This window comes from Zingiber officinale, chromosome 8B (assembly GCF_018446385.1).
Source record: "Zingiber officinale cultivar Zhangliang chromosome 8B, Zo_v1.1, whole genome shotgun sequence".
Classification (NCBI taxonomy): domain Eukaryota; kingdom Viridiplantae; phylum Streptophyta; class Magnoliopsida; order Zingiberales; family Zingiberaceae; genus Zingiber; species Zingiber officinale.
Window position 1 is genome coordinate 17,317,683 of NC_056001.1, and position 25,342 is coordinate 17,343,024.

Here is a 25,342-nt window from a genome sequence, read left to right on the forward strand (position 1 = left end):
AGCGGCACGTGATCCGAAGAGATTGCGTAATAAATTTAGAAATAAAAAAATGACCCTGGAGAATTCTCACGCTACGAGGCGAAGACTAATTAAGATAAAAAAATAAAAATAAAAATAAAAAGTTAAGAATATCTTTAACAACTCTATTAGGTGATCAATTTGGTCGCGCTCATCTAGATGGGTCAATATATGGAAAATATGAATCGAAAGAAGCGGAGATGAAAAGATTTAATCGTGAATTATTAATTTTACATTAAAAGTTTCTTGATTTTATTATTAATTTAAATTATGATATATGTATTAACGTTGTAAATATATGTATGAGGAGATATTCTCTCACGCGTGGGTTCGTAAGTGATCCTGTTCAAACCAGGAGTCAACGGACACTGGGCACGCGCCGCTCCCTGCTGGATCCTCGAGTGCTCCGGCGAACCTGCAGCATAAACCGAGCCAGGAGGGGTGTCCCGGCGACGGCCCTCCGACGCTCAAGTCAGGCGAGGAATAACAAAAAGGTGGCCTCAAGATGAAGACTTGCGTACCTCCGGTGAAGAAATGGAGACCTTATATAGACCTCTCGAAGGAGCCTGGGCGCGCCAATCAAAGCAATCACCTGCTTTCGACCATGCCCAGGTAAGGGTCTGTCAGAAGGATCATGTCCAGGTATGGGTCTGTCAGAAAGACGCCCATAAGGCCATACCGCCACTGTATCAACCTCTCCATGATGTGACGGCGAGATTCTCCATCGTACACTCTTGTGTACGGCGTAATCATCAAACATACCCTTGCTGACACCCCATATCCTGAGCCGAACGAATAGACCGCTCGGCTAACCTTCATACCCTCGCCCTTAGCCTGGCCGAACGGACCACCCACTCGGACCTTCGGTCCCAGCCGGGCAGACGCCCCGATCGGCCATTCGGTTCTCCTGCCTTGGCGTCGGAAACCCCGGTCCATGACTGGGTTATCTTTGGTTCCGCTCGGACCTACTCAGCTGCTCGGCGCGGCCATTAACTGCTTAGTCCTCAAGCTGAGACCCTTCAGGAAGTGGATCCCCCATTCTTACCGCCGGATCAATTGCCTCCCCTTCAAGTCTAGTCGAAGGAGGCAGTGAGTCCGACTGACTGGACTATGTGTCCGAGCGGGCGGTCGCCGCCTTACCATTGCTTATAATATCCCTTGAGTCGTTCGGCCCTTATGCCAAACTTAGCCGCTCGGCTCTTCGTTTTGGTTGTCTTGTCGCTCAACGTGGATGCTTGCTTGTCTAAATCTTCTCGAAAATCACGCAAATCCTCTTCATTAAGCTGAAGCAGGCGCGGTATGGGCGCCTTAATTGCGCCTGGTGACAGAGCGCCACGTGGCTCCTCTTGCGTGGCGATGATGATCCGTACGATGGGACGCCGATTGCTTTGAAATGGACGGTCAGATGATGACCTCGTCTCCCGTGACCTGCATCCGACGGCGGAGGCCGACCGACCTCAGCCGTATAAAGCCTCCGTCTCCTTCCTTCGCCGCCTATTTGCTTGCGCGTTGCCTTCTGCCTCTTCCTCTGCCGTGACCTCCGACGATCCAGTTCTTGTTTTTCGGCGGCTACCATCTCACCGGTGATCCTTTCCGTCCGTTTCCTTCTCAGTGAGTCTTCTCCCTTCGTTTACAAGGTCTTCCCAACTTGTTTTGCCTCCTTTGCTCCCCTTCCTTCGAATTCTTGCTATCTTTTTGCTTCTTCGAGATGGCAAGCTCCTCCGAACCCGTTGTTGGTGTTCATGGCCCTTGGTACTTGACCATGGAGAGTCGATTTGATGAGGAGGGTGCTCGGCGCCTTGTTCGGACGTATGGGATTCCCGATAACTATGAAATAGTTGTAGCCGACCCGACTGACCGGCCCCATGACCCCCCCGATCGGCACCATTTGTTTTTTTCTAGACCAATTCCAGGGCAGCCTTAGATTTCCTACCCATCCCTTTATTTTAGAGGTTTGTAACTATTTTCGCATCCCGCTCGGCCAACTTGTGCCGAATTCCTTTAGGCTGCTGAGCGGGGTGGTCGTCCTCTTCAAGCTGCACAGTATCCCTCTTGACCCCAAAATATTCCACTTCTTCTTCTACCCCAAACAATCCGAGCCGGACACTTTTATTTTCCAAAGTAGAATAGGCTTTAAATTTTTTGATAATATGTCGACCTCCAACAAACACTGGAAGGAGTTTTTCTTCTATATCCGACTTCCCGAGCGGCCAGCATTCCGAACCAAATGGCAGACCGCTGTGCCGACTCAACTGGAGCTCGGCAAGTTCAGAAGCAATCCAGCCTATCTTCATGCGGCGAACTGGTTGTCCGGTCAGCGATACAAGATCGACCAGTTGCTGCTCAAGGGGGTGTTGTATATTTTCGGATTGTCTCCCGTTCGGGCAAATCTCCCCTTCCGCATGAGTAAGGATTCTTTACTCTCTTAGTCTTTTTTGTCTAATTGATTTTAATTTCTTTTACTGCAGCTGAAGTCATGTGGCGCTCCAAGGCTACCGCTCATTTGAAATTAAAGTCCGTGGAAATTGAAGCGGCCACCAAAAAAGAGCTCGCCGAGAGGGGTCTCATCCCCAGCCGCCCGGCAGATGCAGGAGAGGGGGGGCGCAGTCCGCCCCTGAAACAGAAGCTGTCCCATCCGCTTCAACGGAGGTTGAGGCGGATCCTGTTTCCTCAGCCCCCGCCGAGCTGGTCGGGGATCCACCATTGGAGGTTCGGCGAAAACGTCGAAGAGACTCCAGCCTTCCGCCGACCCAAGAGGGGGAACCACAGGCGCCGATCGGCTTAACTTCGCATGCTCGCACGCCATCACAGATCGGGACCCCTGTGGCTTCGCCCACCGCACAGCCCTCCGGCTCTCCTACCCGGACTCGTCGTCGCCTGCGACGGTTGGGCGAAACTTTCACCATAGGAGAGTCCTCGGGCCAGGCGGCTACAGCTGAAGAAGTGCCGGCCGGCTACCCGACCATCAAGACTACCCTCCGATTCCCATCGGAGGAATATTTACTGTCCGCCGATCGACCATCGAGCCCCGTTCACGAAATAATCTTGACGGGTCCGCTCGCCAAGCTTTTTGAGGACGCGCAGATTCAAGTGGCCCTCATGACGCCCAAGCAACTCGGCGACAACAACATGCAGCAGGCCACTCAGGTAAATTCATTTTTCTTCCTGTGCCATGCTACTGTTTGGTTCCTGATTTCGTTATTTCCTTTACAGCGCTGGGCTGAGCAAATCGCCACTAGCCATCGGCTAGCCGAGTTGGAGGAGCTCCTGGAAAAACTTCAAGTGTCGGGGGGTCCCACGGCCGAGCGGGAGAAACAAGCCCTCGAGGCCGAACAGAAGAAGGTCGCCGACCTAGCTACAGAGGTGGCTCGACTTGAAGGCCTGGTGAAGACACACGACGCAGACGTGAAGCGTGCCAGCAGTCGGAAGAAGCGGGCGATTGCTGATCTGGACAAGATGAAAGTCGAAGTCCGAACCCTAGATCAGCAGTCTAAGAATCTGGAAGCCCAATTAGCTGCCGAACGGGATGGGCGCTCCGCTGAACGCACCAAATCGGAGGTGGACCAGAAAGTACTTCAGGATTCACTGATTGCCTCCCGGGCGGCGTTCAGACAATATAAGGAGGGAGAGCCGAGTCGCCTGGCAGCAGCGCGCCAAGAATACCTCCGCTCGGAACGGTTCGGCGCAATATTCGGCGGCAACGTTTCCTCAACTTTCGCCGAGGCGGTCAAGGTCACCATGGCGTATTTGAAGAAGGGTGGTCACCTTCCCGAGGGAATGCATATTCCCGCCTCCGACCTGGCGGCCATGATTGATGATATCCCGGACGCCTTCTTTAATTTTGAAGATCCGGAGTGAGGCGAGTTCTTTCAAGTGCTTTCTGTATTTCATCCGCTCGGCGGATGCAACATTTTTTGTACGTGCCGTTCGGCCTCCTTATGTTCCTTTGCTTGTATTTGTTTGCCCTTCATTGTCTCCTTTTAGTGTGTTGCTGCTTATTCGTAGAATCAGTTGGACTCCCCATGTTTCCTACTAAACGACTGATCAGGTTAATCGGTAGACTCGTTTTCCTCGAAATCGTTTAACGCTTGGCTACACTGTTTGCATCCAGCGAATGCGAAGTATTGGCAAACCGATGGCCAATCGGACCTAATTAATTTAGTACTTGCGAACGCTCGTTATTTAGCGTCCTTAGTTCCGTCCAGGTTCACAGTCGCGAGTTCGGATCGGCGCGGCTCTCGATTTTTAACGACGGTGCTCGTCGGCGCGGATGTTTATAGCCGATTGGCGCGGCTCTCGATTTTTAACGACGGTGCTCGTCGGCGCGGATGTTTATAGCCGATCGGCGCGGCTCTCGATTTTTAACGACGGTGCTCGTCGGCGCGGATGTTTATAGCCGATCGGCGCGGCTCTACGGTTTAACGTCTGGGCTAGACGGCCTTCAAGGCTAACTCCTTACCAGGTCAAGCGACCTTGGCCTTCATAACTTATCCCGTGCTCGAACAAATTTTATGCCTATCTGACCGGCACGGGTCATTTGCTTACGAATCTAAATGCATACGCCGTTCAGCGGAGAATGCTCCATGTGTTTTCATCTTTTTGCTCCCTAGCTTGGAGAACGTACTCCTGGCCGAACGACTTAGGGTCTGCTTCGTCGAGCATTTTGGCTAGGATAATATACCTCCGTCCGAATGGTACGGGGCCTTCAATTTTCGAGCGCTTGGCTCGACCCATTTACCTCCGGCCGAGCGGCTCGGGGCCTTCGTTCTTTTGTTGGCGGTGCCTTATTTGTTCTTTTGATTTTTCGTTTCTGCATTTCAAGTATTCAGTCGAAAAAAGTACACAAGATGATTTACATAGGCACACCTTTCACCCTGCCTGGTAAGGCTGGAGGTGGTTCGCGCTCCACGGCCTATCTAGCTGCCGACCTTCCTCATCCTCCAAATAATACGCACCCGAGCGGAGCTTCTCGATGATTTTGAAGGGACCTGCCCACGGAGCTTCAAGCTTGCCGACGTCACCAACCGGCTTGACTTTCTTCCAGACAAGATCGCCAGCCTGGAATGATCTGGGAATGACACGCCGGTTGTAGTTTTGCTTCATCCGCTGACGGTACGCCATCAGCAGGACGGATGCCTTGGCCCGCTCCTCGTCAATCAAATCCAGCTCCACATTCCTCCGATCGGCGTTGCCTTCATCATACAATTGGACCCGGACGGACTCAACGCCGACTTCTACCGGAATGACTGCCTCGCCGCCGTACACCAAATGGAAAGGCGTAACGCCCGTTCCTTCCTTTGGAGCCGTTCGGATGGCCCACAAGACGCACGGTACCTCTTCTGGCCAGCTTCCTCCGAGATTGTCGAGCCGAGTGCGTAGAATGCGAAGGATTTCCCGATTGGTCACTTCGGCTTGACCTTTGCTCTGAGGATAAGCCACGGACGTGAAGTGTTGCTCAATCCCATAGCTCTTGCACCAATCCTCTAACATCTTCCTTGTGAACTGCCGCCCGTTGTCGGACACTAGTCGGCGAGGGATGCCGAACCGACAAATGATGTGTTGCCAGATGAATTTTTTAATTATTTGTTCAGTGATCTTTGCTAGCGGTTCGGCCTCCACCCACTTGGAGAAATAGTCTACCGCCACTAGTAAGAATTTCCTCTGCCCGGCCGCCATCGGAAATGGACCGACAATATCCATTCCCCATTGGTCGAACGGGCATGAAACGCTTGACGCCTTCATTTCTTCGGCCGGTCGGTGGGAGAAGTTGTGATACTTCTGGCATGAAAGGCAGGTAGATACTGTCCGAGCGGCATCTATTTGTAAGGTTGGCCAAAAGTATCCGGCCAAGAGGATCTTCTTGGCCAACGAGCGCCCGCCCGGATGACCACCGCATGATCCTTGATGTACTTTCTGGAGGATGTAAGCTGAGTCCTCCGAGCTTACACATTTCAGCAACGGGCGCGAGAAAGCTTTCTTGTAAAGCTGATCTCCGATGAGTGTAAACCGACCGGCTCTTCTTCTGAGGAGCCGGGCTGCATACTCATCGGAGGGTGCGGTGCCCGAACGGAGAAATTCTATAATAGGTGCCCTCCAGTCACTTGGAAACGTGAGGCCTTGCATCCGATCGACGTGCGCCACCAGCAGTACTTTTTCTATTGGTTGTTGAATAGCAACTGGCGTTATTGAACTCGCGAGTTTGGCTAACTCGTCTGCTGCCTGGTTCTCCGTTCGGGGGATCTTCTGTATAAGAACCTCTCGGAAAGTAGCTTTGAGTTTTTCAAAGGCCTCAGCGTAGAGTTTAAGCCGAACGCTGTTGATTTCAAAGGTGCCGGCAAGTTGCTGAGCGGCCAACTGTGAATCCGAATAAAGTGTCACCCGACCGGCTCCCACATGCCGGGCTGCCTGCAATCCGGCTATGAGGGCCTCATACTCTGCTTCGTTGTTGGTAGCTTTGTAATCCAGCCGGACGGATAGGTGCACCTTCTCTTCTTCAGGTGAGATCAGCAATATTCTCATCCCACTTCCGAGTCGAGCGGAGGACCCATCCATATATATTCTCCACATAGCTTCCAGCTCTGGCCTTTGCACTTCGGTCACAAAATCAGCCAAGGATTGCGCTTTAATCGCCGAGCGGGGCTGATATTGGATGTCAAACTCACTGAGTTCTGCCGTCCACTTGATGAGCCGTCCGGACGCTTCTGGATTCAACAGTACTCTTCCTAGTGGACTGTTCGTCCGGACAATGATAGTGTGAGCCAAGAAATATGGTCGAAGGCGCCGAGCGGCTAGAACCAAAGCAAAGGCCAACTTCTCGAGCCCGGTGTAACGAGATTTAGCATCTTTTAAAATATGGCTCAGAAAATACACCGGCTGCTCCTACAGCATGTCTTGTATAGGCAGGTTGAAGACAGGCGCCGAGCCTACAGCATGCTCGGTTGAAGACAGGTAAACATAAAGTGACTCACCCCCGACCGGCTTGGGTAGTATAGGCAGGGAATTAAGATACGTCTTCAATTCTTCGAACGCCCGGTCGCACTCCTCGTCCCAGTGAAATTTAGTAGCCTTGCGCAAAATTTTGAAGAAAGGGAGGCTCCGGTCGGCAGTTTTACAGATGAATCTGGACAATGCGGTTATCCGACCGGTCAGCCGCTGTACTTCCCTTGTATTTCTTGGAGGCGTCATGTCTTGTACCCCAAGAAGCGCCCACCTTTTGCTCCGAACAGGCACTTCTGGGGATTTAGTTTGACTCCGTATTTGCGTAGCGTTCGGAAGGTTTCTTCCATGTCCTTGAAGAGATCGGCCGCTCGGATGGATTTGATAAGAATGTCGTCCACATAGACTTCCAGATTCCGCCCGATCTGCTCCCTGAACACTTTGTTCATCAAACGCTGATAGGTGGCCCCGGCGTTCTTCAATCCGAATGGCATCACATTATAGCAGTATGTGCCGTCAGCCGTTACGAAGCTTACTTTTTCTTGATCTTCCCGGGCGAGCGACACTTGATGATATCCTTAGTAGGCGTCAAGCATGCAAATTAATTCGCAGCCGGCCGTAGAGTCCACCAGCTGATCTATCCGGGGCAGGGGATAAAAATCTTTGGGGCATGTTTTGTTTAAGTCCCGAAAGTCGATGCAGACTCTCCACTTGCCGCCCGGCTTGGAGACTAATACTACGTTAGCCAACCAGCTCGGGAACTGTACCTCGCGTATATGGCCGGCCTCCAAAAGCTTCTCGACTTCCGCCCGGATGATGGAGTTCTGCTCGGCATTGAAATCTCTTTTTCTCTGCTTTACCGGCCGAGCGTCCGGTCGGACATGTAACTCGTGCCGCGCTATGCTCGGCGAAATTCCGGGCAACTCATGTGTCGACCAGACGAATACATCATGATTCCGTCGGAGGCATTGGATCAGACCCTCTTTCTGCTTTTCCTCCAGATCGGACGCAATAAAGGTGGTGGCCTCCGACCGGATTGGATGAATCTGCACTTCTTCTTTTTCCTCATAAATTAAAGTGGGTGGCTTTTCGGTGATGGCGTTTACCTCGATCCGAGGCGTTTTCCGAGCAGAATTAGCTTCTGCTCTGACCATTTCGATGTAACATCGCCGAGCTGCTAGCTGATCTCCTCTTGCTTCTCCCACTTTGTCCTCCACGGGGAACTTGATCTTCTGATGGAAGGTTGAGACGACCGCTCGGAATTCGCTGAGCGCCGGTCGTCCCAAAATGACGTTGTAGGATGAGGGAGAGTCGACCACCACGAAATTTATGGTCCTAGTCCTCCTGAGCGGCTCCTCTCCCAGCGAAGTAGCCAGCCGGATCTGTACGACCGGCTGAACTTCGTTACCCGTAAACCCATAGAGCGGGGTTGTCATGGGTAGCAGCTCGGCTCGATCAATTTGCAGCTGATCGAACGCCTTCTTGAATATGATGCTGACTGAGCTCCCTGTGTCAACGAATATGCGGTGGATAGTGTAATTTGCTATTACCGCTTTAATGAGTAGAGCATCGTGGGCACTTCAACTCCTTCTAAGTCCCCGGTCCGAAGATGATTTCGGTCCACTTGCCCGCTCCTGGCCGCATGGATCTGGAGCTGCCGGACGCCCGCCTTTCTGGCTCGGTTGGAGTCTCCTCCGGTCGCCCACCAGCAATAACGTTGATCTCGCCTCGGGAAGTGTTGCTCCTATTTTCCTCTTCCCGAGCGGACGGGGACCGCTCTCGACGCCGGCGATTCTCCTCTTGGAGATCGTGCCGATCAGGCGTCGATGTCGCCTCTCTGTGAATCGGTCGGCTTCATGGGTCCTTTGTCTTGTCGACGGGAGGAGACCGCCGTTCGGCACTCCTGGAGACCGAAGGGAAGACTTCGACAATCCCTCGTGTTGTGCGATCCGTCTGGGAAGGAGCCGAACATAGGGGTCCATTTCTTTTTGGCTTGATCGGATGGCTACTTCTTGAACTTGGGTCCTCACACGAGGGAGCGGATTGCTTGCCCTTGGTCCTCTAGGCGGTGATGAGCGGCTCTTGCCGTTCGGCTCCGAATAGGCGCCTCTCTGGAGTTTTTCCGGCGGCTTGCGCTTCTTCTACGTTGATGTATTCATTGGCTCGGTGTAGCATGTGATCATAATCTCGGGGCGGCTTTCGGATGAGCGACCGAAAGAAGTCCCCATCCACTAGGCCTTGTGTGAAGGCATTCATCATGGTCTCTGATGTGGCCGTTGGAATATCCATTGCCACCTTGTTGAACCGCTGGATGTAAGTTCGAAGTGATTCTCTCGGCTCCTGCTTGATGGCGAACAAGCTGACACTTGTCTTCTGATAACGCCGACTGCTGGCGAAGTGGTGGAGGAAGGCCGTTCGGAAGTCTTTGAAACTTGTGATGGATCCGTCCGGCAGCCTCCGAAACCACCGTTGAGCCGATCCCGAGAGAGTGATAAGGAAGACTTGGCACTTTACTCCATCTGTGTATTGATGGAGTGTAGCCGTGTTATCAAACTTACCTAGATGATCATCCGGGTCTGTTGTTCCATTATACTCGCCGATCGTCGGAGGCACGTAGTGCTTGGGCAGAGGGTCTCGTAGAATAACCTCCGAAAATTGGCGATTGATCCGCTCGGGGGATGCATCCGCTCGGGGGGTTTTCCCCTTTCTGTCATCTCGCCTAGGCATCTCGTCTGAAGACGATCCCCTATCTCTTCGAGCTGGTACGGCTTCAGGGGTGCGAAACAAGGCTCGATGGAATGCGACGGTGGCTGGAGGTGCTTCCGCTCGGCCACCTGACGCAGATGTTGCTTGTTGCTCAGGCCGCTCGGCTGCTGCTTTCTGTTTTTGCTCCACAAGTTTGGCGGCCCTCATCTCGACCAGAGCGTCGAGTTCTTCTGTTGAAAGCGCCACCGTGTGTTGTCGTCCAGCCTCATCCATCGTTCTTGTTCGGATGCAGGTGCGTTCCCACAGACGGCGCCAATTTGATCCTGTCCGAACCAGGAGTCAACGGACACTGGGCACGCGGCGCTCCCTGCTGGATCCTCGAGTGCTCCGGCGAACCTGCAGCAAAAATCGAGCCAGGAGGGGTGTCCCGGCGACGTCCCTCCGACGCTCAAGTCAGGCGAGGAATAACAAAAAGGTGGCCTCAAGATGAAGACTTGCGTATCTCCGGTGAAGAAATGGAGACCTTATATAGACCTCTCGAAGGAGCCTGGGCGCGCCAATCAAAGCAATCACCTGCTTTCGACCATGCCCAGGTAAGGGTCTGTCAGAAGGATCATGTCCAGGTATGGGTCTGTCAGAAAGACGCTCATAAGGCCATACCGCCACTGTATCAACCTCTCCATGATGTGACGGCGAGATCCTCCATCGTACACTCTTGTGTACGGCGTAATCATCAAACATACCCTTGCTGACACCCCATATCCTGAGCCGAACGAATAGGTCGCTCGGCTAACCTTCATACCCTCGCCCTTAGCCTGGCTGAACGGACCACCCACTCGGACCTTCGGTCCCAGCCGGGCAGACGCCCCGATCGGCCATTCGGTTCTCCTGCCTTGGCGTCGGAAAACCCGGTCCATGACTGGGTTATCTTTAGTTCCGCTCGGACCTACTCAGCTGCTCGGCGCGGCCATTAACCGCTTAGTCAGCCCTCCATCTGTCCTCAAGCTGAGACCCTTCAGGAAGTGGATCCCCCATTCTTACCGCCGGATCAGTAAGGGTGACTATAACTTTAGGATCCGAATTATACTTAACCAAGATTGACTCGTGTGCTAGCACGACCTGCTCACGTTGAATGATTTACCCAAGTAATAAATAAACATTTTATCACCTGAATCTCTTTTTATAACCTGCCTAAGATTGTAAAAGAAGCATTAATATAAAATTAATGGCAATTTTGTAACGTCTCAATATTAATGATGACATTAAACTCATTAATGGTGACTTCGTAACGTCTCGACATTAATGACATTATTAAATTCATTAATAATGATTTCATAACATCTCGACATTAATGAAGACATTAAATCCATTAATAACGACATTAAATCCAGTATTAAATGACTATAATTTGATCATTTATTGCAGGTAAGGTGAGAACTCCTATATAAGGAGACTGGATCTTAAGTAAAACAAGAGAAAGAACGAGAGCAAAAGCAAAAGCAAAAGGGTTCCTCCACCATCGTTCCCTAATTTTTTTTTTCTTTCAGTCGTGCATCCATTCGACTAAACTACTTGTAATAGCATTCGGGTGTATTCTCAGTTTCCCATGAATAACCATTGTTTGATTTTGCCGTTGTATCCTCGGAAACATACGACCTAAGAGAATCTCGAAGCACAGCCAGAGGTGGGACGAATCTGTTTCAAGAAAACCGCATTGAACGCAAGTTTTGGTATCTTAGTTAGTGAATTTTCTTCCTGATTCGGCGATCGACTCCCGATTCTACTACGCACCGCATCAACTCTATAACTCGAACCACCGAAAGCTTGGCAGAACTAGCCCTGCTGGCAGCATGAGATTATCCACTTAGGTCATCTCAACAGATAAGTTAGAATTGATTTTGTATAATTTCAATTCTATAATTTTTCCAATATCTCCGGTAATAGATTGTCCAACACAATATTTTTAAAATCATTTTTTACTAACTTGACGTGGATAGCGGATCTGACCAGTCCTATGTGGCCAGTGACGAACACCTTTGTCGTGGTGTCGGAGAGGAAAGAGGGGATCACCTCCGCTGCATCTGCTAATTATGCACCCATGACAACAAGCCGGGGAGTAAACAAGTGGAAATCGCTAGAGTCTAGCGGCGTCGGTGGAGATCAGATCTCCTGGTTCACAAAAAAGTGGATCAGGAGATGAACCACTCGTAATTACGATCGGATCGTGGCTAGGATATGATAGCAATTAATTGCGATCTCTTCCTGGGTTCACCATCCTCCCCATGTTATAGTTTGGATCGGGATGGGTGGTCGGATGCCGTCAAAAGTGGGCAAATGGCTAGGTTGTCGGGCGCTGAGCGAGGGGCGGTCTACGGTCGCTTGCTCCAACCCAAACTATACCCTGGTAGGGATGGTGAATCCAGGTGATCTTGTCCGGAATCTGAGTCAGACGGACCGCCGGGTGAGGTGACGAGAATGTTGACCGAGTCGCGATATCCCGGAGGGGGGGTATGCTGATATGACTTCTATGTTGACAAAGTCTTCAGAAGTCCTTTGGTTAACGCTACCTACAGCCAGCGACCGGGTCCCTCCGGTCCCTGGTACTCCGAGGTTTGAGGCAGATCCAACGAATATATGAGTAGCATGCTAATAATATAATAATGAAATAAATAAGGGGTGAGTACGGAGAACGTACCCTGACCTAGGGGGCACCCTCGGATGGGACACTGCTCGAGTTATCGTGACCTGGAGGGGTAGACGAATGCGCCGGACGAGGAGTTGGATCTGACGACGCGAAGCCGAACGCGGTGGCGCGAAACCGGATGCGATCTCGGCACGTAGGCTGGGATAAGATATCGGCACGCAGGCCGGGATAAGACATCAGCACGCAGGCCAGGATATAATGATGGCACGGATGCCGAAACATGATATCGGCACGCAGATCCAGATATTGCACACAACCCAGGATTTAATACATAGGTCGGACAATGCAAAGACTGAAACATAGCCACAGCTCGAGGGTCAAAACACAACCATGACACAGAGCCAGAACAACGATGGCCCGAGGGTCTGATCAGCACTGAAAACATACGTCAACATGGATCGAATATCGAATCAGTGTAGGCGATGTATGACCCCGAGGATCGAAGGCGCGACGGTGGGGGGACGGTTGCGGCTTAGAGCAGATTTTGCGCTGCCCTGGTCGACGGAGCAACGGATGTCGGTAAGGAGGGATAGGGAGCGGAGCGGGGCTGCTGGATACAATGGTGGCTCGGCAGTAGACATTGTCGCCAATGTCGGGCATGCGGAGAGGAGGAGCTGCACTGGTCGTAGTGTAGAGAGGAGCCCCGGCGATGACCGTGGGAGGTGGTGCTCGGCGACAGCGTGCGTGGCTGCGGCTGGGCCAGAGGCGACGCGATGGCAGAGGCGTGGTCGTGGAGAAGGCTGCTTAGAGGAGTTGCGACGAATCTGTCCGACGCCGACGTCGCGAAGAGAAGGAGGAAGTGGAGAGGCGGTCGTCGTAAGGAGAAGGAGAAGGAGCAGTGGCGAGCGGCAGCGAAGAGCGGAGCGTGAGGAAGAGGGGAGGGGCAGTAGCCGGTCCGCAGCGGCGACACGCGAGGAGGAGGAGAGGGGGACGGCTCTGAGGCGGCTCCGACGAGAAGAAGAGGGACGGCTCTGAGGCATCTCCGGCGAGAGGAGAGGAGAGAGTGAGAACAGAGGGAGGATGTCTCCGAGGCGGCTCCGGCGAGAGGAAGAGGGACGACTTTGAGGCAGCTCCGGCAAGAAGAGAGGAGAGAGTGGGAGAACAGAGGGAGGATGGCTCCGAGGCGGCTTCGGCAAGAAGCGCTTGGAGGCGGCGAGGTCAATCCAGTGGTGGCATCGTCTTCCGGCGTGTGATGGTGGCATGGAGAGGAGAAAGGGGAGAAGGGGAAGTCGTCGCGCTCGCGTGAGGCCTAGTGAGTGAGAGCAAGGAGCGGCCGACATCAGACGTTACCGGCGTTGGACGTCGCCGGCGTCGTAGACCGCAGAGGTGGATCCTTCTCCCTGGTCTTCATGGCGGCGGACAAACTCTACAAACCAAACCCCTTGCTACAGTGTCTCCTTTTCCCTTTTAAAGCCCTACCCTACGAAAAGACTGAAATGTCCTCTTTTCTCCCCCTAATTTCTTCTCTACCCCTCAACCTATATCCATATCATCAGGGAAGGATCATAACTAATTACGATCGGATCACGACCATGATCCGAATGTAATTATGAGTAATTCATCTTTTAGTCCACTTTTTTTTTTATGAACAAGAAGATATGCCACCACGTGGGTGACGGGGGAGGGAATCGAGCAGCGGTTTGGAATTTAACAAAGGGTGAGACTTGAGGGTTGGGGAAAGGTCATATGAGTGGCACGCTACGAGGCGAAGACTAATTAAGATAAAAAAAAAAAAAAAAAAGCTAAGTCATCAAATATTTTATTTAAGAATATCTTTAACAACTTTAGATGTGATCAATTTGGTCGCTCATCTATAATGTCAGTATTTTTTAGGCTCATTTTTACTAGAGGAAAATTTTATATAGTTCATATTCGAATCTCAGATGACTTGATTATTCATTTGAAAGTGTAATGCTCTATGGACATATATCTTCCAAATATAGAATGATTTTAATCAATTTATAGTAGAAGTTACTTAATATGTGATATCATCCTATTAGCGGTCTTATCACGTCTCATGCTATTGAGAAGGAATTTAATAGGAACATAAATTGCAAGTGCAACTATTATGTAGTTGTTACAATTATTTTTAAATGATTTTAATAATTTTATAATAATTTTGATGAACTTTAAAAAGTTTGATTAAGTTGATAAAGAATATTTTGATATAATAATATTATGAGTTTATGATTTAAGATTTTAAAATTTAAGATTTAGTTATAATTATTTTTAATTGATTTTGACTAATTTAAAACGATTCGGATGAAATTTAAGTAATTTATAAAGAGTATTTGGGTACAATAGTGATTTGTATGTATTAATTTAATTAAAGTGAAATAATTAATTTTTTATATTTTAGTTTCTACATGTTAATTGTTAAATAATTGTAATTAAACTCTAAATATAATTTTGAATATTATTATATTATAATATTATTAATTTAAAATTTAAAATTTATTAAAATTATTTTAAATTAATTAAAATTATTTAAAATAATTATAATCTATTTAGCAGTTTCTATGAGTGGTAATCATTTGTAATATTCTTGGAATAAAATATTTGATGGGTGTCTTCTTATTGTTAAAAAAATCACGCTCTTGATAATTTGTATGAATCGAGATGTACTGATTTTTGTCCAATTAATTTTTATTTTTTAATATTATGATTAAACTTGGAGAAGACGCCTAAGCAAGTAAACAGCCATGTGGACAAGTGGGGATTAATTGAAGGGTGGGCAAAGCGAAGTGGAGCTGCACGTTACTCAATATGTAAATCCACCCCAATAAGATCTGAAAGCCAGCTGCAATAAATGGGCCATTTGGATCTAAAGAGCCATTCGACAGCCCATCCTACCAACTCGTGAAATTCCAAAGGCTTCATTGCAAAATCTGCGTCCAAGTTTTAAAAAACAATTTAATCATTTAAAAAAAAATGAATGACCCTTAGGACATCCATAGCGTGAAATCTTTCCATGAACTCCTTCATTATCACATCTATATCATCTAAAAGGAAAAAAATCTCACACATCTCTTCACTATAAAAAAAAAAATCCTTAAACAACTCCTCCATAAGTCTCATACTTTTCATTTTATATATTTTTCTCACCTTTCTATTATTCTACATTATATATAATTAAATTTTAATAAAATTTAAATTTATAAATTGTTAATTTGAAATAATATTAATAATTAAAAAAATATATAAATATTACTGTACATGTATAGCAATTAATAAATTATTTTTTATTGATCATAACCATAGCATAGCCAGATATACTCAACTAAGTCAGCTAGAAGTTGATGATACAATTGATTATCACGTAGTCTATATTTTCTTCGGAGGTATTCTTGAAATTCATGGGTAGAACTTTGAAATATTTATGATAGAAGATCTTCTTTATCATCCGATCAATTGACTACTGCATCTTTCTCATTTTAAATAATCTTGTTATGCAAAATAATGTGGCATGTATACATAATGTCCTTCAAATTATCCTTATACCAAAATCATCATTCAAATTATCCTTATACCAAAATCATCCTGGAACTCTGATCATTGCCCATCGAGATTGAAGCACCTCAAATGCCCGTTCAACATCCTTTTCTCACGGTCTCTTGTCGTTCCTTAAACATTTTTTCTTTTGGGATCCTGGAAGCATGGAAAGCTTTTGACGAAAGTAGCTTATTCTGGATAAATCTCATCCGTCCTTTTGTATATTATGTATTGTTAACTATAAAATTAACCTCGAGTGTGTTTCTTATATGACGTTGTTGAATAAAGGTGATTTGTTAAGCACGTTGATATTATTACACGACCCTACAATCCAAAAAGGGCATGCGATACATAAGTCCGCAAATGTGACTGGTTTAAGCACAATTGTTGGGACACCATGATCTCCCCTGAGTAAGCTGGTATTTCCAAGTGACGGGGCAATTTTTCTATTGTCAATGCATACAATTAAGACTACCCAACATGCCGGGGAAGTCATGTCTCTGCTCATTCATTTCAAGCAAGTGTTGGACATTAGTAGCATTAGGTCTTCTCAAATACTAGGCCCTGAACACTTCAATTACACATCGACAGAAGTTTAATAAACATTGGATGATAGTTATTTTAGTAATTCATAGGTACTCATCATAATGATCAGTAGAGACTCCATACGCCAATTGACGGATAGCCGTCGTGCATTTCTGAAGTGGCGATAAATATTTTTTCTTTTGCATCGATCTTCTATTGAAAATATTCTGAATATTTTTTTAAGGCATCAACTATATGAAGAAATTACTCTCTTTGTATTCAGAATCAACGTCGGAATATATCATCAGGATATATTTGCTCATCAGATAAGTAATCATTAAAAAGATGAGTGTGTCCGACTCACGATCCCGATTCAAATATCTTCTCCTCTGTGTTCTATTAGAAGAACTTTTAGCTCTTTGATGTACTGTTTGTTGCTGCTCATATAGCCGGAACATTCTTTATTCATCTATATCTTCCGTATTTTCCATCAATTCATTTCTTCAAAATTCATGAAACATAGATCGATCTAGATTTTCAGCTATTTGAAATAAAACAAGATATTTTCATGATTGAAAGAAATAGAGGATTAATAAAATGATAACAAGAATGAAAAGGTAAGAGAATATATTTATAGATAATTTTTTAAATAAAAATTAAAAATTAATTGTTGAACAATCGCTAAACTAATAAAAATTAACGTTTCCTATTTTTTAATATTTTTATTTTTAAACAAAAATAAAAAATATAAAAAAAAAACAAAATGAACAATCGGCTCCTCATAATTAGAAGCTCCCTCCTACTATGAGGGAGCTCCTTTGGTGAATCCACACCATAGTGGGAGCTCCTTCTCTTAGGGTATTTATAGTTATAGTTATGGAATCTCTCCATAAATTTCTTCATTGCCACATTATTGTCATATTGAAAGTGAAAACTTTATAGATATCTCCACTATTAAACAAAAATCAGTTAACAACTCTTTAATTGATCCCACAATTTTCATTATATATTTCTCATCTCTCCTTTCTATTTTACATTATATATAATTATTTTTTTTATAAAATTTAAATTCATAAATATTATAAAATTTAAATTCATAAATTTTTATAAAAATTTTATAATATTCCCTCCTTCCTATTTCTGATATTTTTTGTTTTTATATTTAATTTTAAAAATAACATCTAATTAATTTTTATTAATAATACTTAATTAATTTTTTAATTAACTTAATTTAATTTTTAACTAGATCTAAGATATATGTTAGTTCAATAATCATCCAAATAGGGGTGTAATCGAGCCTAGCTAAGTCGAACTTTTGAATATTTGAATTTGACTCGTTTATAATCGAGCTGAGTTCGAGCTTTATTTAACAAATATATTCATAATTGACAAGCTTATTCGAACCTAAACGAGTTTAATAAATATAAATTATAATTTAAATATTCATTAAAATTTAAATTATAATATTCTTATTAAAATTTAAAATTTTATTTTAATAAATAAATTTAATATATTTGTCTATATATTGTATAAATAGAATGTAAAATCTATAAATTTAATATCAAAATTATTATTTTTTTATTTAAAAATTGATTCATGAGATTAACGAAAATATTCACGAGTTAATGAATCGAATATTATGAAATTTGAACTTGATTTATTTATCTTAATTAACCTAATTAAACGAGTTCAAATGAACTTTTATCGAATCGAATTTTGAATAATTCTGGAATGATTTAGCTATCTATTATCGAATCGTATTTCGAATAATTCATATATTTAGCTCAGTATCTACATAAAGAGGAGAAAAGAAAATTAATGGAAGCACATGCATGGCCTTGTCCTGTTGCTCGATATACCCCCCATGTCTTCTTCTTATCTTGAACGGTCTGATCCTTTTTTAGTCTTCCCACGTACTACATTAAATGAGGTTTTAAGAGCTGAGTTGGCTTGGCTTCAAGGACATTCTTTGGTTGCTGTTGCCAAGTCTTCGATGACGCTGGACCACCAGGGTTTCATCTTTTCTTGGTACGTCTCTGCTCCATGATGAGCTCAGTCAAGGTGACAGAAGTGGCAGCACTTGAAGTTTTGATCCAAACTTTAAGCTGCAGCCTCTGCAGACGCCATCAATGGCTTAGAACATACTAGTGCAGACAATGCCAACGCTTCACATTTAAGCAGTCACATGGTGGGACGCAGCATCTCAGCAAAATGAGTGAGAAAAGATTGACGAATTCATGAAAGATATCAATCAAACAAAAGAAGAAGTAGGGAAAAAAAATGATGTCAGATAACCTTTCATAACTGTTCTTGAGCATGATCAAAACATATGGCTGTGTTGATCTTCTACAAAGCTATGCCTATCGATGACCGCCACTGATATGTACATCATTCAGGTTTCTACTGTTTCACTAATTGTCGTTGGCACCATCAAATGCAACGGTGATCGTCGTCGGCAGCCAGTTCCCGGTGCTGTTTTTAGGTCTTTGTGCCGGTCGGTCTCCTTTTATAGTGGATAGCCGGACGACTACGACTCCGGCATCCATTTTTGAGTTATTTCTCAGTTGCTTAAAGCTAGGGACCAACACCCTCTCAGCCCAGTCCTCAAAATCTGTTCCCTCAAGCCATAAGCCGGCAATGATCCGATCGAGAGCGTCGTCGTCGATTCTTAGCGCACTTCCTTTGCCCATTATGGCAGCAAACTTCACTGAAGTGGACTGCAGTACATTTCTTCTTAGCAAGCCGAAGTCTACCGGTTTGAATGTTATCGTTTCGTCGACTAAACCGAGCAATTCTGAGATTGACAACCTGCAGCCCTTATCGCATTCATGCTCAGCGGTGAGGTCACTGGAATTCCGGGATCCCTCCCCGCCCTCAGCATCTATTCCCATGGGTAAATTCAAATTTAGTGAAAGGTTGCCGCTGACCAAAGATTCCTTTCGATGCTTAACGCATTGATCATCCTCGCGAAGCCAATCGGGACGACGCTTCGCAAGCTTGTCCCCGATCGAGAGCTCCAATCCCACCCCATAGTAAGCTGAATCCAATACCTTCTCCTCATGCTGAAGGAGGGAATCATATGAGCTCTTGAGATCTTCTGAAACCCAATCTGTGGTCAGGACAAAGATGACGCTGCCTAAGCTAACTTCCCGGCCATGTGAATCGAGTAACCTGCCCCTCTCTATCCCCTGCCTAATTTTACCTTGAAATACCATGTCGGCTCGATCGATGTCCTCTAACATAATCACTGAAAACGGGCTCCGGCAAACTGCTTCTACGATTCGGTCCATAGGTGTTCTTCCCCGGTAGTGATAAGTAGACTCTTCGTAATCGCCTTCCGTGCAAGAAGAATGACCAAATGTAATGAATGTCGGTCCAGTCCCAAATATCAGTTCCGATAGAGCGCTTGCCATCTTCCGCTTTCCGACTTTGTCGTGCCCAATAAGAAGAAGCCAAATATCACCTTTAGTCCCAGCTTTCCGGCGTCTTCCATTGCCGGATTTGCATTGCAATACAGCAGTAGCCACAGCCAATGCTGCTTCATGCTGGCAACTTACTTTATCTGCAAGCCCCTTGAATAGCCTCTTGAATGTATCGATATCGGAAATGCTAGAAACTTTAGGTCTCTGCTCATCAAAGAAAGTATCTTGAATACACTTGCGGGAATCAGTGTTGGCCATGAATGAATTGGAGAGCTTGGAGTTGCCAAGGACAAGATCAGTCCTCACCAGAGCAGAGGAGGGAGGGGAAGTAGGCTGTGCAGTCGTGCTCTGAGATAGTGTTAACTGGAGCTTATTCATACTCTGAGCAGTAGGATGTAGGCTGGAACAAGTCGCACTCCATCTCTTCAATAGCTCCTCGGTGCTCTCTTTCAGTTGTTGTTGCTCTTCCTCAGGCTACAGAGAGTGCAACACCCACATTGTTAATCTTAAAGAAGTAAGATGATCTTACGCGACAATGCATGAGCAATACGATATCAGTTAAACCTGACCACACCTCGAGAAGGGAAGATGATGGCTTAGTGGAGTTGCTTCCATTGTCAAGCATTGCAAGCTGAAGCCACTGAGGCATTGCCTCTGCTTTAGTTGAGGGCTTGTTGAACTCCTTGCAGCCAAGAGTAGCTAATTCATGTTGATAGCTTGCTGAACATAGAGGACAGAGGGCTGTGCTTTGCGAAGGGTTTGCGATCTCGGATGGTTCTTTCGAGGCGACAGTACTGCCAGTGCAGTTCATAGGTGCTAATCTCTTCAGACTGTTGCTAAGGATACCAGTGCCTCCAATCCTATACATTGAAAGGAAAGAAACATAATCTTCAAAAACAAGATCTATCACTTCTGAAAGGCGAAAAAAGCAAAAAGTATTTTTTCATTGATTCTAAAAAATTTGAACAAGTGAACTCGTCAAGGGGAAACACTTTTGAATTCCAGTACTGCTCTGTTTTTCTTTTCCTTCGTTAAAAGTGAAGCATTAAAAGAAGTTCCTCCATGTAAGGTTGTGTTCAAGCTTATTTGACAAGATTTTGTAATGATTGTTTAAGGTTGATTTGATTTATTTTTTACCAGCTTGAACTTGTTTAAAGTTTTACTTAACTTGGTTATGTTATCGAGCTCTTAATTTAAGTATGACTTGAATTTGGTTCGAGCTTGATTAGTTTAAATGATATTGGGCTCTCAATTCAAATTTATTTGATTGTTTAAAAATTTTAATTATTTTGATTATTTATTGATTTTAATAATTAAAATTTATTTATTTATTTTATTGTTTATTACAGCCCTACCTCCGTGAAACAAGATGAAACTTTCTGGTTAAATTTCTTTCCTAGAAGAATAGTCCTCCTTCATCAATGAATTTCCAGATATAGCAAACATGAAAATTAATGGCTATCCCATGCACGCGCGCAGAAATTGAGCAGAGGGGGGAAAAAAAATCTCACCTTGGGAACGTATTGGTGATGGAAGAACTTGGCGCTATCGGCACCGCCTGGAGATCCCAATCGTTCTCCATGGTTGGGTGGTGTATTTGGCACCGGAGGTAGGTTTCACACGACGCAGTCCCGATCAACCACACTTGATCGCCTTTCTGGAACGTTTTCAAGAGCTTTCCAATCTCCTCGGTCAATGACCGGCTGGCATCGGAGAAGCCATGGCTCTCCCCTAGCCATTTGAGGTCTCCCAGATGGATGATCACTCCACTTTGGCCGCCGATCATGGAATCGATCGAGCTGCTGAGCTCTCTAATGATTTGAGAAAGATTGCGTGGGGAGGCCGTGGCGATTTCCTTTGGAAAGAGAAGGACTTGGGCGTTGAGCAGGTGCGGCGGCGCGTCTCCGGAGCGAATCCTCTGCAACACTTCTCTCATCACGACGTCGGCGTTGGAGTCTCCAACTAGGATTGGATTTCGATTCTTGAGTCGGGAGAGGACATCCAGTACCCGCGTTACTTCCTCCGTGCGGACCTGTTCGCCGTTGCTGTGGTGCTGGTACAGGCGAGGGTTTATGTAGAGGCTGTGGCAGGGGGGAGCTCGGTTGGTTAGACTTAGTCCGGTTATGATACGAGAGGCGGCGGGAGAAGTGCCAGTGGCAAAGGAAGCGATGGATCGGGCGGAAGCAGTGGTCGTGGTAGAGGCGGATGATGGGAGAGATTGCTCGATAGCGATCTTGACGGCGACAGAGGAGAAGCTGGCCTCTCGCATGACGCGACTGACAGAGGGGTCGTCGAGTATCGATATGAGGAGCTGCTCCAGCTCGACCTTGACAGCGAGGAGCGGCTGCTGCTGTTGTTCGGGACACCCGCGGCGCTGGTTTGCCTGCGCGCGCTTGAGCGCCGCCATGAGCGCGTTGGAGATGGGCGGCTCGACGCCGGCTCCCCCGCCTGGAAGGCGGTCCAGGGCGACGGAGAAACAGAGTTCGAGGGCCCGGCACTGCAGCGGGTGGGAAGACTGCGGGTGGGAGCGGACGCACGCCTGGCGGAGCAGCCCGGAGGGCGTGGCCAGGAGAGTGGCGGCGACGTGGAGGGGCGTCGTCTGCCCGTGGCTCCGCCTAGCCGCCTCCGAGATGGATCGCGTCAGAACGCTCGCGGCCTCCGGCGTCAGCGTCTGCTGGATCGTACTCAATCCCGTCCTCATCTTGCTTTGCTCCTCTTTTCTAACCGATCAAGCATCACAAACTCTTCTTCTCCCCGCAAAAATCTCACTTTTATCAACCCAAAAGCACCACTTTTCCTCTTCTCGTGGCCGGATTGATCTTTATTGATAAAAAAGAAATCCACCTGGTGAAGAACTTTCATCAGAAAAAAGAATTCCTCTCACCAAAACAAGCCACCACTGTACCACAGCAGCTGATACAAAAGCAATTAAAAAAAAAACCAACAAACACCACCTCGCAAGAACAGAGGAACGGAGAGAGATTAAAGAAAGGAAGGAAAAGGCAAGGTCCAATTTTAATCTTTCCTCCCCAGAGGAGGTGGAGCAACGATGGAGGATGGAGGATGGAGGATGGAGGATGGAGGAGGAGGCGAACAGAATCTTCTGCTCTGTGAAGGTATCAAGGGAGAGAAAAGATAGGCTTTTGAGGCGGAGATTAGAGTTGGCTTCTCCCAGGACAAAACAAAAACAACTGCCTTTTTCTCCTCAGACTTCAGCCCCTCTGCTTGATAAAGTAGCGCCCATGTCTCTCTCTCTCTCCCTTTTCCTCCTGATGAATTGCTTCCTTTCAATTCAATCTGGTTTTGTTCGTTTCGTCTTGAGTTCTTGTCTTCTTTTGAGTTGGTTTATTTATTCGCAGGATTGGATATTTGGATGGTATGGTTTCTTTCTCCCCCCCATTCCTCTTTTTCTCGCCATCTTCTCCCACGACTTCTGAAATTTATCATCGATCGCCATCGCTCAGCGAACTGGATCGATCTCGGCAATTGTTACTCGTTTCCACCTAATTTTGTCCCGTGAATAATCAATCGAGCAGTTGAGTTGCAGCATTCAAGCGACTGTTGCCGAATAATAATTTTCTCCCCTTCTTTTGAGGGCCGGCAGAGCAAGCGCAAGGAAATCATCACCGCCATTATTATTCCTCCCCTCGCAGTTCCTACAACGCGCCATGCAATGACACGCCCGCACGCGCTGCTCTCTTTCTCTTTCTCTTTCACCGCTCTCTCCGCCGTAGCTTTTACGTGTTCATCAAGTGAGTGGTTTGGCAGATAAAGCTCGCAGTGGAGTTACGTGCAACGCCAAAAAGCGCTTTCGAATTCTTTATTAGCAGCTAGGTAATATATATATATATATATAAAAGAAATAAATAAATAAATAATTAAAAAATAAAATAATTTAAAAGAGAGAAAGAGAGAAAGAAAGAGAACAAAATTTAAAATAGACGAAATTCATCGCTTTGAATTCTCTGTAAAAAAAACGTAATAAATGAAACTTTTTGACGTGCACTTTTCGTACGCATAAATGCAGTGCTCCATCTACCAAAATAAGTGAGCTATAAATAAAATAAAATATTCGGGGAGAATAATTCGCTGCAAATCAAATAAATTAATATTAAAAAAACTTGAGTCGGTCACGGTGTCTGATGTCGCATTCAATTTCCAACTTTACGCCCACCAATTTCAATTCCCAAAATATATTTAATTTATTAGCCAAATCCGCACCGCGTGTATTATGAATTTATACGTATAAACCTTAAATGAAGGCGTTCATTTTCTTGAATTAAATGAACATGTACAGTTGTACTAAATAATAAAACCTGCTAAAATCAGATGAATGTACTCGTATTTTAATGTGAAAATAGTATATAAAGATACGATAAATCTGACGGTTAAAATCGGGTTAGAATCTGAATTTAGGTAGTTTAAAAATTAATTAAATATTATTAATAAAAATTAGTTAGGTATTATTTTTAAAATTAAATATGAAAATAAATAAGAAAGGATATATTGACCCATAAAATATGATATTACTTGAATATCTCTAAAAATTAAAAAAAAAAAACATTCTAACTAACCATATAATGCGATAAATCTTATCTTTCAGATTTATGAAAGGGCACGATTATTTTTCATTTTACCCTTTGGTTAATTACTAAAGTATTGCATTTAAAAGAATAACATCATTATGTGTTTTCGATTTCAAAAATAACATCCTATTGGATTTCAAATAACAATATCACTATAATATTGATTTTCAAATAACAATACCACAATGTCGCATTTTAAAATTTAACACCACTTTAATACTGTATAAATTCTAAAATTAGCATACTGTGATGTGATTTTAATTAAAAAATCAATACCATTATCAGTACTATAGTGATGTTGATTTTTTAAATATAACAGTAATATTATTCTTTAAAATTTAACATTACAGTTATATTATTCTTTACATGGAGACATAGCAGTTGGTGGGAGGAATGAAATAGAAAATAAATATATTCTAGAAATTTAAAAGGTAGGTATGTTTTTTTATAATTTCATAATTTCAAATACGTCCTTATTAATTATGGAAGATAATGACAAAAATCAAAATTCACTTTCCCTCTCAAAAAGAAGTGCTTCCACTTTGGCTCTTCCTTTTTCTTCCCTTTTCAAATAAGAAAGCAAAGCGCCATGAAAGTGGATCTTCTTTTGGAGATTTCAATATGCACACGCAGCTTTTGGACGTAAAAAGAAAACTAACATGATGGACCATACAGCTTCCTTTTTTCCTCTTTGCAATTCCACAGAGGACACGACATGAACATGCCCCTACTTGCAAGCTAAACAATTATATTACAAGTGATGGATTGCTAGCTAGCCACCTCCGGTATATCCATAAAGCTATCTTGGTCGATGGGAAGAGCCCTTAGTAAGTTGATGAAAATGCATGCCACGAGATCAAAAGGTGCATAATCATTATCTTTGAGCATTGAGTGTGCCCTAATGCATGCATGCAACATTGCTACTTTTTGGGAGTTAACTTAAAGCAAGCAAT

At 45.4% G+C, this 25,342-nt stretch overlaps 1 protein-coding gene across 3 annotated transcripts; it reads right to left on the reverse strand.

Annotated features, from left to right (window-relative positions):
* Positions 1-18,128: 18,128 nt before the first annotated feature.
* On the reverse strand, positions 18,129-23,544 carry LOC122014992 (protein SMAX1-like). Of its 3 annotated transcripts, none has more exons than XR_006120801.1 (4): positions 21,315-23,538; positions 20,378-20,663; positions 18,677-20,277; positions 18,129-18,495 (listed from the first exon to the last, which is right to left on the reverse strand). XR_006120801.1 is itself a non-coding variant. In XM_042571577.1 (4 exons), exons 2-4 carry the CDS (start codon positions 22,502-22,504, stop codon positions 18,793-18,795), a joined length of 2,961 nt encoding a protein of 986 aa, XP_042427511.1. In that variant the 5' UTR covers positions 22,505-22,647; positions 22,758-23,544; the 3' UTR covers positions 18,129-18,792. The 3 variants fall into 3 exon arrangements, 2 of the variants coding, with proteins under 2 accessions (XP_042427511.1, XP_042427512.1); XM_042571577.1 differs by having other exon boundaries at positions 18,129-20,277; positions 21,315-22,647; positions 22,758-23,544; XM_042571578.1 differs by having other exon boundaries at positions 18,129-20,007; positions 20,110-20,277.
* Between the last annotated feature and the right edge of the window lie 1,798 nt (positions 23,545-25,342).